This window comes from Chinchilla lanigera, unplaced genomic scaffold (genome assembly GCF_000276665.1).
Source record: "Chinchilla lanigera isolate Chin_1 unplaced genomic scaffold, ChiLan1.0 scaffold00160, whole genome shotgun sequence".
Taxonomy (NCBI): Eukaryota; Metazoa; Chordata; class Mammalia; order Rodentia; family Chinchillidae; genus Chinchilla; species Chinchilla lanigera.
This window is the reverse complement of record NW_004955561.1, coordinates 1,423,197-1,439,316: the sequence shown is the minus strand read 5'-3', so window position 1 is coordinate 1,439,316 and position 16,120 is coordinate 1,423,197. Positions and strand designations below refer to the sequence as shown.

General features: G+C 57.2%; 2 protein-coding genes across 7 annotated transcripts; one reads left to right on the top strand and one right to left on the bottom strand.

The window, feature by feature from the left end:
- Window positions 1-1,335: 1,335 nt before the first annotated feature.
- Window positions 1,336-8,550, top strand: Prrt3 (proline-rich transmembrane protein 3). Of its 4 annotated transcripts, none has more exons than XM_005413055.2 (5): window positions 1,336-1,980; window positions 3,647-3,886; window positions 4,227-5,231; window positions 5,395-5,550; window positions 6,183-8,550. In XM_005413055.2, exons 3-5 carry the CDS (start codon window positions 4,283-4,285, stop codon window positions 7,940-7,942), a joined length of 2,865 nt encoding a protein of 954 aa, XP_005413112.1. In that variant the 5' UTR covers window positions 1,336-1,980; window positions 3,647-3,886; window positions 4,227-4,282; the 3' UTR covers window positions 7,943-8,550. The 4 variants fall into 4 exon arrangements, with proteins under 4 accessions (XP_005413112.1, XP_005413114.1, XP_005413113.1 ...); XM_005413057.2 differs by lacking the exon at window positions 1,336-1,980 and adding an exon at window positions 1,996-2,201; XM_005413056.2 differs by lacking the exon at window positions 1,336-1,980 and adding an exon at window positions 1,996-2,224.
- Window positions 8,551-8,637: 87 nt separating this feature from the next.
- On the bottom strand, window positions 8,638-16,088 carry Creld1 (cysteine-rich with EGF-like domains 1). Of its 3 annotated transcripts, none has more exons than XM_005413052.2 (11): window positions 15,973-16,088; window positions 15,362-15,554; window positions 15,067-15,149; window positions 13,008-13,118; window positions 12,446-12,537; window positions 11,235-11,411; window positions 11,058-11,153; window positions 10,433-10,516; window positions 10,189-10,284; window positions 9,919-10,053; window positions 8,638-9,280 (listed from the first exon to the last, which is right to left on the bottom strand). In XM_005413052.2, exons 2-11 carry the CDS (start codon window positions 15,533-15,535, stop codon window positions 9,066-9,068), a joined length of 1,263 nt encoding a protein of 420 aa, XP_005413109.2. In that variant the 5' UTR covers window positions 15,536-15,554; window positions 15,973-16,088; the 3' UTR covers window positions 8,638-9,065. The 3 variants fall into 3 exon arrangements, with proteins under 3 accessions (XP_005413109.2, XP_005413110.1, XP_005413111.1); XM_005413053.2 differs by having other exon boundaries at window positions 15,927-16,065; XM_005413054.2 differs by lacking the exon at window positions 15,973-16,088 and adding an exon at window positions 15,706-15,912.
- Window positions 16,089-16,120: the final 32 nt, after the last annotated feature.

Below are 16,120 nucleotides of genomic sequence, written 5' to 3'. Positions count from 1 at the left end.
GGGCCTCATCTGCCCTCTTGGACTTTTCTGGGGGGCAGGATGGTGTCATCATTATGAAGTTGAGACTTAGTTGCTGTATGACCTTGAGCTTCAGCTTGCCCACTATAAAATAAGAGAACATCATAACACATAGGATTGTTGCAAGGATTTTAAAAGAAAAATGCAGACAGGCATGGTGGTGCATGGCTGTGATCCCAGCACACTGGGAGGCCGATGCAGGAAGAGTGCAAATTGGAGTCCACCCTGGGAAATTTAGCAACTTAGTGAAAACCTGCCTCAAAAATAAACAATAAAAAAGGGCTGGGAGGAACTGAGGACATGGCTCAGTGGTAGAGTTCTTGCCTTGCCTTCATAAGGCACTGGGTTCAATCCCCAGCACCACCAAAATGGGCAGGGCTGGGAATGTGGCTCAGGGCAAAAGCCCTGGTTTCAATTCTCAGTACAAAAACAATAATGCATGTTGGGTGTATGGTGCAGCTGCCGGCAGGGTGATCTCCTTTTACTTGGGCGTGGACTCCCCACCGTCACGCAGTCCTGGGGTCTCCAGGGTGATTTGGAGCCCCTGCTGGAGCTAGGCATCCTGACCTACTCCGAGCACCTCCGCTATTCTTTGCCCTCACCTCCAGTCTCCTCTTTCCATAGATCAGCTTTCACTTCAGCCTCTGGCCAACGGATCCAATCACTCTGGCTTTTGTCTGGGATCTCAGAACTGTGCCAGGAGGCAGTGGGAAACAGTGAGCTCGGTACCTGCCCTCCTTGAGAGACAGGCGGGGCCAGGCCATCTCTGACCTGCAGGAGAGTCTGACTTCTCAGAAAGGGCCCATCAGCGTGGGGGGGCAGGGCAAGGGCTGGGACTGTCCCACCCAGGAACTGCCCACCCTGGGAAGGTCGCACTGTCGGGAGGTGTGCTGTGCAGAGTATAGAAAGAGTTTGGAGCTAGTGTTTCCCCTTCCAGATGTTCCCATCACACGTTCTGTAAAGCAAAGCACTGACCCAAAATAACACTCGTGGTGTGATCTCATTTGTGTAAAAGAACACACACGTGTTTTTGCAAGCAGAGGGAACAAAGCAGTGGCTACAGTAAGTGCGTCTGGGAAAGCAGAGCCACGGAGGCCACCAGTAAGACAGCTTTTTCCCTGAACATTTCTGAGCTGAATGAAGACAATCAGCATGTCATTTTTACAATCCAAAGAACTAAAGCTGATTGCTTGTTTGTTTTTATTTGTGATGGGGTCTCGCTGTGTAGCCCAGGCTGGCCTCAAGTTCACAGTGAGACTCCTGCCTCAGCCTGTGGAGTGCTAGGATTGCAGGTGTGAGCCACATCATGCCCAGCTAAACAACTAAAGCTTGAGTACCCTGGAAGTTTCTCCAGGCCACTGAAGAGTCTGTGGGCTCTGCTGACACGTGTTGCTCCTGCAGATGTCCCTGGGTGGGCTAAGCTTAATGATGGACTCGAAGATCAGGAGCTGTCTCAAGAGCAATGGGGCATTTGATGGTGTCCATCTCACCTGAGGACGCGAGGAACCATAGCTCTAGCCACAGCTCTAGGAACTGATCGCAGGGATGGTGTGCCTATGCACGGCGCGAGACGCCAGGGTGGCCCCTGCTCGATGCTCCCCAAAGGCTGGAGACAACCTGAGTCCCAGCCAGGAAGGAAGTTATGTGAAAACTACCCGCTGACCCTATGCTGGAATTCTCAACAACGTGTGGAGGAAAGGAAATAGGTATGTGGCTATTTGCATGAGAAACGGGCCAGGATATATTGTAAAGCGCGGAGAGAAAAGGCAAGTAACCAAAACTGCACAGACAGCATGCTCTTTTCCATATAACGTGTATAAAGCGGCGCTGAAAGAGGTCCTAAGGACACGCGAGCCGCTGCGGGCAGGACGCGCCTGGGTGCGCGCGCGCGCCACCGTGAGGGATGCAGGTCTGCAGATCCGCAGCAGTGAGCTCCCTGTCGCATGAGGTCTGCAAGCGGAGGTGAGGCTGCCCCACCTGCAGGGACGCTGTAGGTTTCCCCGCAGCCCTCGGGATGACCGCAGTCCTGCGCGGCCCCCTGGGTCTCCACCGGGCTGAGGAGCGCTGCGCGCCCAGCAGGGAAAGGGTTAAGAGGCTGCGGTGGGCGGGCTTGGATCAGCTGCGCCGGGCTCAACTGGCCGCGCCTGAGCATCTTCGTGGATGCGGGCAGCGCAGGGACCAAGGTGAGGCCGGGCTGCGCGGCCAGGTGAGTGCCCCAGCCTGCAGCGCCCACCCCGCCTGGACACTGCGGGCCGGCGCGGAGCCAGGGCGGTGGCAGAGGTAACACGGCCAGTACAGCCGGCTCCTGCAGCAGCCGGGTCTGCCTGGGAACCCCGCCTGGGCGCAGGGTGGGGTGGGGGAGACATGCTCAGCGCTGAAGGCCCAGCGCAGCCTTTTCTCTCTGCACAGCTCCCTGGCTCCCTGTGCAGGAGCGGCTACCGCGGGCTACAGAACCGGAGTGTGGCCACCCATCGGGCTGTGTGACCTTGGGCGAGCTAATCAACCCCTCTGAACCTGAGTTTCCTTCCCTTGGGTACAGCCTGTGCTGGGTCTCCCCAGTCCACCTCAAGCCCCGAGGCTCACCACCAGGCCCAAACCTGGAGCCCAGGCCTGTCTATGGGCGGAGCAAAGCATGGGGGGGCTTGGTGAATGTTGGAGAAATGCATTAACAGACTCGAAGGCAGAACCAGAATCCAACTTTGGGGCTGAAGAGGTCTTTCAACTCCACAAAACTGTCCACAAGCTTTGCCAAGCCTGGCACTGTCCTGGGTCCTGAGTGTAGAGTTGGCTGCATTTCCCTGTGACCCACCCAGGGCCAGGAGCCAGGAGCCACAACAGCCTCCACACAGCCTCTGTGTCCTGGCCTGGCTGGAGCCTCCTCCCCGCTGGGCCATTCAGGGACAGTAACTTTTAGAGACCATCCACTGGGGCCACATAGGCCAGGGGCTGGAGTTAGAGAGAGGAGCAGGGGCAGAAGGACGATTACAGCGTGGGCAGGGTGAACAGTGCCCAGGAGGTCAGGAGAGAAGGACTTCCCAGAGGAGAAGGCACGTCTGTGCTGACCCGCCCACCGACTTACCTGAATAGGCACACTAGCCTCTCTCCCTTCCAGAACACTGGGCAGAACTGGTCGCACCCATGTCCCAGGTGCTGCAGTGACCAGCAAGTCACCTTTCAGTCAAGCCCTGCCTTCCTAATTGTCTGCTACTTTGTCCTTTGCTTGCTGTGCTCCAGCCACATTGTGGCTTTTGATTTATTTTGTAGTAATGGGGATTGAGCCCAGGTTGTGAGGAGCTACACCCCTAGACACTTTTTAATTTTTTGAGACAAGGTCTCACCAAGTTGTCTGGGCCGGCCTTGAACTTGTGATCCTCCTGAGTCAGCCTCCTGAGTCCTGGGATTACAGGTGTAGGCCACTGTCCCCAGAGTGTTCTTCGTTTGCTTGTTTGTTTATGTGTTTATTTACAGTACTGGTGCTTAAACGCAGGGTCCTCTCACTGAGCTACATCCAGCTCTTTCTCATTCAGCAGTTAGCCAAAATGTTCCCTCTGCAAGGACTTCCCTGCACATCCTATGTGAACTGGCTCTCATCCCTCCATCTCTTCACCTTGTTTTATTTTCTTCACAGCTTACCTTACCTAAAATTATTAGAACGCCAGCTCCCCAAGGGCCATCCCATCACTCTTGTCCACTGCTGACCCCTGGCCTTGCAAAAGGTACACGTGCAACTTCCTGTTGAGCACTGACAGTGACCAAGGAAACAGGAAGCACTCTGGATGGAGAGCGAGCGCTGCCATGCTGCCTAAGCACCTGTGAAGCCGGGCCCTTTCCTGCTTCATTGGTTAAGCCCCACAAGAAGGCCCTTGAGGTAGGCACTGATTTTGCAGAATGACAAAGCCATGACACAGAGAAGTAAGACAACTAACCCGGGAAATGCCCAAGCTGGGATGCCAGCACAGGCTTGTCTTCCAAGCCAGATGTCCATCCTCTTCCTCTCCCCCTTCTCCCAATAGAACTGGGCCTTTAGAAATGGGATGCCAGCAGGCGAGGGGAGAGGGAGTCTAAACTGAGGTGCAGCAGGAGCCTCAACCTGGGACCAGCACAGCCTGGCTACTGTTGGATAACTTCCCTAAGGGGCTGGGGGAAAGAAAGTAGAAGTCCCAGGAGCCCCAGCCCTCACCTGTCATCCCCTCTCTCCTGTCTTTCAGGCTCCTCCAGTGAGGGCTGGCACTCACAGGCTCCACACTGGGCACTGGAGTGGACCATGGCTCCCCTGCTCCTGCTGCTCTTGCTGCTGCCATCCCTGGGAGCCAGCTCCACCCTGAACAGGGGTCTTCCCAAGCCCCTTGAAGACACAGAACCCTACCTTATCCCTGTAGCCCATGATGAGGGTCCTGTGGACTCAGAACCACAAGCTTCTGGCTTCCAGTGGCAGAGCTACAGGCACTATGACAGCCCCCAGGCCCCTGCTGTGGGTGCCCAGAGGCCTGTAGGCTCGCCCCTGGGCCCAGCCCTGCCTGGGCCCCATGCAGCCCCAGGGGCTCCAGGAGCACAGCTCCCCATGAAGGACAACCTCCAGCTGGCTCACGGGCCCAGCTCCCAGGGCTGGATGGGGCCCCCTGATACCCAGGATCCTGGGGAGCAAGATGCACTCGCCCCCCTCCCAGGGGGCACCCCTCACCTCATGGTCACCCCCATACCTCCCAGCCTTCAAGTTGGGCCAACCACAGTGTCTCCTGCCCCCCAGGAGCCCCAAGGCCCAGCAGGGCGGCATCTACCTAGAGATAGGGATCGCAAGGCCAAACCCAAGAGCAGGGCCCCACAGCCTTCTCACTTGGACTCCCAGGGCCCTCGCCATACTATCATGCCCCATACAGGCTCTATTGGGGAACCAGTCCTGGGAGGACAGGGTGGGCATGCGGGCGACTTCCAGGAGGTAGCCCAAGGCCCCCAAGCCACACAAGATGACTCCACAGCCCCTGATGCCAGCTCCATCTCCCCCACTGACCCCAGTGCCCAGCCAGACCTGGCACCAGCCAGAAGCCTTCCTCCTGCAGAGCTCCCAAAGAAAGCTGGTGCTGGGGACACCTGGGATGTCAGCTCCCCAGGCCCCCAGCCCAAGCAGATGATCTTTCCTCAAGTCAAGGGTTCCCAAGGACCTCAGTCAACACCTGCTGCAGCCTCAGAGGCTCCGGATGGGCAGCTCAAGCCAGGTGGGCACCAGTGGGGTAGCGAGCCCGGCAGCCAAGTGCCCCAGTTCTGTGTGCCCTCGGGTCCCTCTTCCCTCATTCTGACAAAAGAGAGTGATCGTGTACCTCCCTCCTGCGGGAGTGAATTTGGGGTCAGGCAAAGTGGTGACACCTTTTGTCATTTCAGAGACAGCAGCGATGAATGGAGCAGACCCTATCTCCCCACAGCGGGTGAGAGGAGCAGTAGGGGCCCCAGGAACCTCCAAGTCTCTCGTCCCTGGCCTCTCAGACCCTGGCCTGGCCACAAATGGAACAGAGAGCCCTGTGAGGGTCCTGCAGCCAGGTGAGGGCACACCTGAGGGTTTGGGGAAAGGTGAGGCCTGTGTCCCATAGCCAGGAACCTGTGTGACATCTGTGTGAGGGGCCAGGGCCCAGGAGTAAATGGAGACGAGCCACCTGCTTAAAGGAACTGGCCAGGACCTCTGCGTCACTGAAGAGAAACAATAGGTTCACCAGCTGTTCTGGAAGAAGGCATAAGCCCTTTTGGGGCCAGAGTGTTCTTCTGTGTAACATGGCTGCGTCTGGTGCTGTGATTCTCCACCTATGGCAAATCACTGGAAAACCTTTATAAAATTTCAGCTGGGTGTGGGCGCACACCTGTAATCCCAGCATTTGGGAGGCTGAGGCAGGAGGATTGCTGTGAATTTGAGGCCAATTTGAGGCACATAATAAGTTCAAGGCCAGTCTGAACTACATAGTGAGACCTTGTCTCAAAAACAGACAAACAAGAAAAAAAAGACTTAGTCCTAACAGGGTGCTGATGTTGGGCACCATGTTAAACTGACTCCATGAGGCAGGTGCTGTTAGCTTCCTTTGACAGGTGTGCTTGGAAAAGTTAACACACAGTAACACTACAGAAAGCTGAGGAATCAAAAGCACTCTGCAAAGACTATTTTAATACTGTTGTTATTGCAGATGAAACTGAGGAATGGCCCGGGCGGCCCCAAAGCCATCCCCCAGCACCCCCAGTCCAGGCCCCATCAACATCTCGCCGAGGCCTCGTTCGAGTCACCACACAGCGAGCCCTGGGCCAGCCCCCGCCTCCGGAGCCCTCGGCCAGCTCCATGGCCTCCATCCCGGCTTCCAACCCCCCAGCAAATGCCACAGCACCCCCTCTGCGCTGGGGGCCCCTGCGGCGGGTACTGAGCTTTTCCTGGGAGCTGCACGTCTACGGGGTGGGGGTGCTCTTCCTGCTGCCGGCCATACTGGCCCTCGCCACGCTGGCCGCTGCCCTGGCGGGGCCCCGGCTCGCTCTGGCGGCCGCCGCGCTGGTGCTCCTGGCTTCTGGGCTACGCTCTGTGTACATGCTCACTGACCCTTACGGCTCGCAGGCGCGGCTGGGCTTGCGAGCCGGCCTGGTGCTCTACAACCTGCCCTTCCCCTTGCTGCTCACGGCCCTGGCGGCCCTGACCCTGCTCGGCCTGGGAGCTGGGCTACCGCCACCGCTGCAGAAGCCGCTGCTGCTGGGGGCCTTGGCGCTGTTGCATGGCGCCGGGCTGCTCGCCGCAGACCTGCTGTCCGCGCGGCCCGCGCTCAACCTCCTGGTGCAGGGCCTGTCGTGCACCTGGGGCGCGTCCGTTGCCCTGGGCACACTCTGCCTTTGTCGGCGCCGCCTGCTGGACGCGCCAGGCGGCTGGGATGCCAGCCCAGGCCCGCGCCTGCTGGCGGTGGCGGGCTCGCTGGGGCTGCTGGCCAGCGGCCTGCAGCTGGCGGCCTCGCTCTGGCTGTACCCGGGCCCCGGCCGGGTGGGCCGCTTCTCGTGGGCCTGGTGGGGCGTGCACTTCTGGCTGCGCCTGCTGGAGCTGACCTGGGCGCTGACGCTGGCACTGTCCGCTGTGGCCGCTGCACGCCCACAGCCACCCACCGAGCACGCCTGCTGGGCGAAACTGTTGCGCCTGGCGTGCCCTGCGCCTCCCGGCAAGAGTGAGGTGCCCGAGCGCCCCAACAACTGCTACGCGGGGCCCAGCGGCCTCAGCCAGGGCGGGCTGGATATCAGCAAGAGCCTCATTCGCAACTCGGCGGAGGGGGGCCCGCCCGCCACGCCCAGCTCGGGTGCCTGGGGCTCGGCGGCGTCTCTGGGCCGTGGCCCTCCAGGTGGCCCTGGACTGTCCCGCAGCAGCGTAGGGCGGGCGCCGTCGCTGAGCGAGCTGGACCTGCGGCCACCGTCGCCTATCAACCTGAGTAGGAGCATCGACGCCGCGCTCTTCCGGGAGCACCTGGTGCGGGACAGCGTGTTCCGGCGCTGCGGCCTGCGCGGTCTGGTCTCCCCGCCACCCGGGGGCACGCTGCGGGCTCGCCGGGTCAGCCACCCGGACGCCGAGCCCGACCTGGGGTGCGCGCTGCTCCTCGCCCGCTGCCACTCGCTCAGCGATGTGCGCGGCCCGAGGTCACAGCGCGCGACCGATGAGGCCGGCCAGGTGGCGGCCTCCGGAAGCTCCCTGGACAGCTTCTCCCGGGGCTCGCTCAAGATCAGTTGGAACCCGTGGAGGCACGGTCTGTCGTCAGTGGACAGTCTGCCGCTGGAGGAGCTGCCCAGCACGGTGCAGCTCCTGCCCGCCCCGGCCCCGGCCCCGGCCCCAACTCTGCCCCAGCCAGGGGAGCCCCGACCCGAGGTCCCGCCGCGCGGCAAAGCCGGGGACTCCCGCAGCGCGTCCAGCGACACCATCGAGCTTTGAGCGGTCCACTGGGTGCGGCCGCCAAGACAGCGGAGCTTTACACACCGGCAACTGCGACCGGAGACAGCCAGGTGGAACCTGCACTCCAGCTTTTGTTTTTTAAAATATCTCTATTTTTTTCAGCAGGTATTTTGCACAAAGGCCGTGACTTACACTAAGTACAGGGTGGCGGGCATGGATCTGTGCATGGGGAACAGGGAACACACACACGACTTTCCAGTGTGAAGGAAGAAGCCATGCTTGTCCAGACTGTCCTCTTTGTGCCAAGAAATAAACCCCTAAGGTTTGGCTCCAGCCTCCCTCCCACTGCCGGGAGGCCCTTCCCTTGGGATGCAGGCCTGTGTGGGGAGGGCCCTCGCAGAGAAAAGCGCTGCAGGCTTTGGTAACTGCAGCTACCAGGGTTTGGTAATTTCTCAGCCCACTTCATTCACTCCTCACCTACCCTGGGGTGGAAAGAGACCCTCCATGTTAGGAGTCACAGTTCAGAGATGGAGGTCACCTGCCCAGGGTCCTCCAGCAAATGACAAGTGGGACTGACTGCAGAAGATGTCCACTCCTGAACTGTCCCTCTGTGCCCCTTCCAACACTCCTTCAGGGTCCGTCTTCCCTCCTCAGGTAGCTGCGATTTTCCCAGGGTTTTAGAAAACTTCCCCAAAGTGGTAGTGATGGAGGGAGGGTAGTAAGACAGAAGCTTCTCCATTTTCCAGAACTTTATTTCCTGAGATGAATAAATAAGTCAATGACTAAAGGAACAGATGAATACAGAAGCCGGCAGCATGCAGCTGGCAGGAGAGGGCAGTGGTAGCCTGCTCCTGCAGGGATCCTTCTCATCCTGGGCAGGGGCCAAGACTCACTCAAAGCCACCAAAGGAGGAAGAGTTTCAAAATTCACACACTGTGGCCTATCCAGTCCCCCACAGCAAAGATTTGGTGGCATCCATCTTCCAGGCTCTCTCACGCCTGGGGGCCACATATGCCCAGGCCTGGTGCTGAGCTGCACTATAGGTGGGCAGGCTGTGTCACCCCACCCCCAGGACAAACCAGGTGGCCCTGAGTGTCCAGCAGGAGAGACACCGACCTCAGGCCAGCCTGGGAGGGAGAACCCAAGTGTGGAGAGGAGGATATTATCTGCCCTTGATGAAGCCCTCCAGGACGCGGTCGCTGCGCTCCGACAGCCAGTAGCCAGTCATGGCCGCCACAGCCCCAATGAAGATGGCGGTGAACACCAAGTCACCCTTGGCAGCGAGTGTGGCCAGCGCACAGATGATGACGCCAAAGAACATCTGCTGCAGCACCACCAGCTCGTCCTCCGTCATCTCCGAGAAGAAGCCTGCTGACTCTGTGAGGAGGAGGTGGGCTCTCACTCCCAGCCCTTCCCACACAGCCGGTACAAGCCTGGTGCGGCAGGCATACAGCAAGAGAGGGGTGAAGGGCACGGGACCTGTGTGACGGGCAGGTCGGGTGGGTGCGTGCAGCCTGTGGGCCAGCTCCAGAGCCAGAGGCCGACTGTGAATGCCAGCTCTGCGCCCTGCTGCCATGCAACCCTGGGAAATGCCTTGGCCTATCTGCATCTTTGTTTCCACATATGGAAAACAGAGCATGCACAAGAGTCCCTGCGGGGCTGGATTTTCAGTGTGCTGGCAGGTGACAGATGGAATGCACTTGGGACAGAATATAGCACGCAAGAAGAGCGATGGACATGGTCTGGCCTTCACTGAACCCTTCATCTCACCACACCCATGGCCTACAAAGGCTCTCAGGGATCAGGGCAAGGATGGTGCCCACTGGAGAGGAGGCAACAGCAGACCTAGGGAGGCTCAGCGACCCCTTTCTGTCCTGGGAGTGAGGCTGCCAACAGCAGAACTGGGGAGCAGACTCTGGTCCTCTACAGCCTCCAGGCACTGGGTAGCTGTCACTGCTGCTGCCACCCAGAGAAGGGGCTCAGTGCCCCCGCCAGAGGAGGAGCTCCCTGCTCACCTGGGATCTGCTCCTTCACGCAGACGCCTTCGACCTGCTTGTAGCCCTCAGCGCAGACGCAGCGGTAGGCACCTTCGGTGTTCTTGCACTTCTCATTCTCTCCTGGACACACCACTGTCTCACACTCATCCACATCTAGGGAAGGGCAAGTTAGGGGTAGGGTCAGCACCCCAACCCCTCTTACTCACTGCACCCTGCCAAGGACCACCATTCCACCCTTCCTCCCCTGCCTGGCCGCGCCTCCACCCTTCAGCTGGAGAGTAGACTCACCTAGACACTTGGAGCCCACCTGCTGGTAGCCAGGGCTGCACTTCTTGCAGCGGCCTGGCCCTGCCCCCATGCAGCCCAGACAGGCCTTGGCGCAGTCTAGGAAAAGGAGACACAAGGTGGGAGCCACCCATGGCGGGCAGCCCTGCTCCAGAGAGCAGGTCCTGGGCTCCAGAGCCTGAGGGGTAGCACTCTGCAGGGACAGGCACGGAGCCACCACATGCCCTCTGTAGGAGCAGACACTGACCTCGGCACTCATAGGCACCTTCTGTGTTCACGCAGAACTGGTCAGCTCCGCAGCTGGCTCGCTCGGTGCCACACTCGTCGATGTCTGAAGCAAGCAGGGAAGGGTGGGAATTTCAGTCCCCACTGAACTAGCAAGGAAGCCAGGGCCAGGAGGCTGCAAGCCAGGGACCAGCCTCCAGCCTCCCTGCAGCTGTGTGTGGACTGGGCTTGGCCCACAGACATGACCAGAAGCAGTGTGCTCTTGGCCTTGATCCCCTCTGACCCCGCCGAATCCCAAGACTCCACATTGATCTTGGTGACAATGTCCAAAAGGATGACTGTGTGGGAAGAGAGACAGTCCCTGAGCGACTGTGACAAACAGCCCTGGCAGGACTATGGTCCAAGAAAAAAATAAACCTCTGTTCTCTATGTCACTGTCTTTTAAGGACATCTCTGTCATGGCAGCTTAGCCTTTGCCCTGGTCTGTGCAAGTACAGGCAAGGACCCCATCTCCAGACCCACATTCCTTGGGCGAATCCTCCTCACTGCCACCTCAGGGAGTGGCAGCCAGGCCATCGGGCCCATGCCTGCTGCCCAGCGGCTGGGCTGTGCACCAGGTAGTGGTACATGGCAGTGAGGCCACTCACCCACACACTTGAGGTGATGCAGGGCCCAGCCCTTCCTGCACTGCAAACAGTGTGACTCCTCTGGTCCTGAGCAGCGGGCACAGGGGCCGAAACAGGCTGCGTGGGACAGGACAGTATAAGGACGGGCAGCAGGTGCCCCTTCTGCCCCTCCCAGCACCAGACTTGCCAGCTACCTACCCAAACATACCAGATGGCTGGCGTTGCGTTCTGCCTCAAAGTAGCCAAGGCCACACTGGCCACAGGCCTCGCCTCCATAGCCGGCTTGGCAGTCACAGTGCCCACTGCCCCCTCGGGTCCCTTCCCCTTGGCACTGCCCGTAGCCACCACAGGGTTTCTCTGTGCCTCCCGGACAGGCTGCAGGTAGACACCAAACTGGGTGAGTTCACATATAAAACACTGACAAACAACAGAAAATGTTCTATGTACTGTTCAACATATCTGCAAAGCAAGATTAATTTTAGCTGGGTAAGTGGTGCACACCTGTAATCCCAGCACCCTGAGAGGCTAAGACAGGAGGATCATGAGTTCAAGCCCAGCCTGGTCAACTTAGCAAAACATTGTTTTAAAACTTAAAAAAGGGCCAGCGACCTAGCTCAGCAGCACAGTGCCTACCTGGCAAGTGCAAGGCCCTGAGTTCGATTCCCAGTACCAAAAAAGAAAAATAATTAATTAACTAAAAATTTAAAAATAAAAAATTAATGGGTCTGGGATGCAGTTCAATGTGAAGGCCCTGGGTTCAATCCCCAATACAGAAACCAATCAAGCCATCAATCAGTAACTCATAAAGGCTGGAGATATAGCTCAAGGCACTGAGTTCTATTTCCAGCACCATCACCAAAAAAAAAAAAAAAAACCACTTATTTTGTCACTTAATATCCTAACGCAGATCCAATTAGGTTGTTTAAAAATTGCCTGTGTGTGTGTATGTGTTGTCGGGGCTTGAATCCAGGGCCTCAACAATCACTCTACCGCTGAGCTATACTCCACCCCAAATCTTTCTTTCATAGACTGAATTGACCATCTTAGTAGTTAACCCTTTATCTGTAGCTGCAGGAAAAACTTTCATAAAAGGAGTAAGTCCAGCTCCTGTGTCAGGGTTGCAGGTAGAGGGTGACTGACTGTGTGGGCTTCAGGCAGTCCCCACCCCTCCACATGAAGGAAAGAGCCTGGGAACCAAGGTGGCCCGGGAGGCAGCGCCTCCTTTAACAGACAATAATAACCACACTGGGCAGCCCAGTAGCACTTTCAAAGCCTTTCTCCACTTACCTGCCCCAGGATGCAGGTGAGAGCTGAGGCCAAGAGAAGCCAGCCAAGGAGTGCCAGAACTGGACCTCTGGACCTCTGGTCTCAGTGTCCCGCCCACCCCCAAGAGGGCTGGAAAAACTCACGAAGGCAGGAGGGTCCAAAGGTGCCAGCAGGGCAGCAGAGCTTCAGGGAGTCCGAGCAGAGCCACTGGGAGAGGTCAGGGGCTTCCTGCTGCCTGAGGCAGGGGCAGGTCAGGTAACAGGGAGAGGCAATGACTTGGTTCATAGATGCTGCACACCCCACCTCCTACAGAATCTGCCATTCAGCCCATCTTTTTTTTGACACAGGGTCTCACTGTGTAGTTCAGGTTGGCCTTGGACTCACTGTGTAGCCCAGGCTGGCCTTGAACTTTTGGCGATCCTCCTGCCTCAGCCTTCCTGAGTGCTGGGATTACAGGCGTGTGCCACCAGGCCCAGCCAGTTTGGCCCATCTTGAACCTAAGTCCCAGAGGGCCACCTCACCAACATCCTTTGCCCATCTGGCAGAAAGGTAAACAGGCTCAGAGTGAGAGTTTAGGTACCCCACAAAGTCCTCAGAAGTTCTGGGTTTTGAAAGCACCCAACCAGGCTCTGGCCCCCTGTACAACCCTGTTTCTTGCCAAGCTGAGGCCACAGCCTGTTCCCAGAAAGGCCCCTTGCCACTCACTTGTGAAACCACCAGCTCTCCACCAGCTCCTCACTCAGCTCCAGCAGGCGGTGGCACTGGAAGTCTGACTTGCTGCACACCCCTTCCAGCACCTCCACCAGGCGGGTCTCGCTGAACAAACAGCAGGGCTGGTGAGAATGTGCTCCCCCCACTCCATCTCCTCAGATCTCTCTCCACCCTTCCTCAGGCCCGTGACAAAACCACAGGAGAAGCCACAGTCCCCATCTGGGACTCTCACACACCTGGATTCAAATCTAGCTGTGTAAACTTGGGCAAGTCACTACACCTCTCTGAAACACGTTTCTTCATCTATAAAATGGGGAGAAGGCCTCTTGTGCAAATTTGTTGAATGATACTGCAGTTTCAGCTGGGCACGGTGACCCACACCTGTAATCCCAGCACAGGGGAGGCTGAAGCAGGAAGATCTCTGAGTTCAAGGCCAGCCTGGGCCCAACAGTGAATTCAAGGCCAGCCTGAACTACATAGAAAGACTCTGTCTCAAAACAAAACAAAACAAAACACAACACCCACAAAAGATACTGCAGTTCCCGAATCTAAACAAGAACACACCCTTACTGGGTAGATAGGATTAAAAATATATCCCAAAGGGCTTGGGGCACAGCTAGGTTATACTGTTTGCCTGACATGCATGAGGCCCTGGGTTCAGTCTCCAGCCCCACCAAACACACACGCACACACGCACATCACAAAACAAGTGCTGGCAATGAGCCAGAAAAACTGGACCCTTAGGAAGCCTTATATTTACACTGCAAGTAGAATGCAAAATGGTGCGACCACCGTGGAAACACAGCTTCTTGGTACATGATGCATGCAAATATGACTCAGCAGCGCCACTACTGGGTATATGCCCAAAAGAATGGGGAGTAGGTTTCCAAGCAGAAACACTGCACACAGATGTGCGTAGCAACAATATTTACAACAGCCAAAGGGAGAAATAACCCTGGGGTCCCCTCAACTGATGAATATTTAAATAACACGTGGTACATCCATTCAATGGGATATTATTTACCTATAAAAAGGAGTGAAGTAGACAGGCACAGTAGTGCATGCTGGTAAACCCAGGTATTCAGGAGGCTGAGGCAGAAGGACTGCAAATTCAAAACTGGCCTCATCAACTTAGTGAGACTCTATCTCAAAATAAAAAGAAAACAGAGCTAGAAATGTAGCTCAGTGGCATAGTGCTTGCCTAGTGCGTGCCAAGGCCTAGGTACAATCCCCAGTATTGAAAAAACAAACAAAACTACATAGTGAGAGCTGGGTATGGTGGCCCATGCCTGTAAACTCAGCACTGGGGAGGCTGAGGCACGAGGATCGTTGCAAGTTCAAGACCAGCCTAGACTACAAAGTGAATTCAAGGCCAGCATGAACTACACAGCAAGACCCTGTGTCAAAAAGACAAAAAAAAAAAAAAAAAAAAAAAAAAAAAAAAAAAAAAAAACTACACAGTGAGCCAAGTGTGGTGGCACACAGCTGTAATCCCAGTACTCTGCAGGCAGTGTCAGGAAGAGTGCTGTGAGTTCCAGGCCAGCCTGGGCTACATAGAGAATTCAAGCCCAGCCTAAACTAGCAAGTGAAATACTGTCTCAAAAAAACCGAAAAAACCAAAAATCCTTCCAGCAGCTCCCCATCACACAGAGGACAAAGTCTAAACTCCTGGCTGGAGTCCTCATACCCAACACACTTCACTCACTCTACTCCAGCCACTTTTGAGACCCACCAAGCTCAACCAAACCCTCTCCCAAATTCTTTCCCACCATTACACCGCTGTGTCCGAACCTCAGGCCTCTGTTCACAGGCCACATTGAACCCTTTGCCTCCTACCCAGTGGCTTTCTTTATGGTTCTTCAGGGACAGAACACCATGCATTCATCAGTTATCTCTGATACGACTAAATGTCACAAAGATAGGTTTGCTTCTTGTTTGCTGACATACTACAGAGGTCTAGGGACGGCTGCTGAGTGCTCCCCAGAAGCCCCAGCCCAGCACCAGCTGAGCAAAACCAGAAGGTGGGATATACACCTCTCTACAGTCTCCTTACCTGTCTTTGTATTTGGATAATTTCTCTTCCTCCCAAGCAGTGTTTCCACCTCCAAAGTTGTCCCGGATGGTTCTCTCCAGCCCCTGTCCGTAGAGTAAAGTAGTAATAGCGGTGTACAGTGCCTGGCACACTGCAGCACCTCATTATGCTACTGACTAGGAAACCGGGACACAGACGGGCAACCAGCCCACATCCACACAGCCGGCCAGCAGCCAAGACGGGCTTAGATTCACGCATATTCGCATCCCTTTAGTGTCTGGAGCCGGGCCCTCCCGCCAGGCACTAAGGCACCCACCTTGTTGAAGCTGTCCACCAGCGCTCGGCACGTATGGCAAGCGTGGGGCTCGGGCGGGGGAGGAGAATGGGGCGGTGGAGAGGGCTGCAGCCACACGGGGCCTGGGAGGCTGAGGAAGAGGTTCAGGCCCCAGAGCAGAGCTGAAACTAAGCCCCTCGGGCACTGTGGGGCCATGTTTTCCCAGGCTGAGGACCTGCGGACACAGGACGTGGGAGGGCTCACTGGAGGAACCAGGCTCCAGGTGCGAAAGGGGAGCGCAGGCCCGCAGAACTGCCAATGAAGGCGGGGCGGGAGTGGGGTGGGAAAAAGATCTACGATTCCACAGGAGAAGTTAACCCCGTTACCGTGGGGGCGGTGGCCTGCAGGGGCAGGGGTCAGCCCATTGTTTTAGCGTCTCAATAATTTATCAGGAGCCAGGTCAGCGGAATTTGGGAGAGGGGGTCAGATCCCAAATTTTGGGAGAGAAGAGGCTAGATGGCGTTCTTGGGGGGAGGAGTCCGAAAACCCGGTCTGGGAGAAGCGCGGATCCGGATTTGTAGAGAAGGGGTCGGGCTCCGAGCCTCACAGGCAACAAAGGGACGGCCCAGGAGCCCGCAGGGGAGGATCCATACCCGCGCAGACCGCGGCGGAGGAAAACAGGCCCGCCCCAGCCCCCGGGCGCCGTCTGCCGTCTCCTCCGCGCCGCCGCCGCTTGCGCAGAACGTACAACCTCCGACCGCTCCGCAGTCTGGGGGCTGGGCCTGCCTTCCAGCCAATGGG

Coding starts and splice junctions, on each gene's coding strand:
- Prrt3 (XM_005413055.2), top strand. CDS start 4,283: ATGGCTCCCCTGCTCCTGCTGCTCTTGCTGCTGCCATCCCTGGGAGCC. Junction 5,232..5,394: donor GGATGGGCAGCTCAAGCCAG/GTGGGCACCAGT, acceptor TTGTCATTTCAG/AGACAGCAGCGATGAATGGA. Junction 5,551..6,182: donor TGTGAGGGTCCTGCAGCCAG/GTGAGGGCACAC, acceptor TTGTTATTGCAG/ATGAAACTGAGGAATGGCCC.
- Creld1 (XM_005413053.2), bottom strand. CDS start 15,970: ATGGATCCTCCCCTGCGGGCTCCTGGGCCGTCCCTTTGTTGCCT. Junction 15,150..15,361: donor TGGTGGACAGCTTCAACAAG/GTGGGTGCCTTA, acceptor CTCTACGGACAG/GGGCTGGAGAGAACCATCCG. Junction 10,285..10,432: donor AGGTGCCTATGAGTGCCGAG/GTCAGTGTCTGC, acceptor TCCTTTTCCTAG/ACTGCGCCAAGGCCTGTCTG.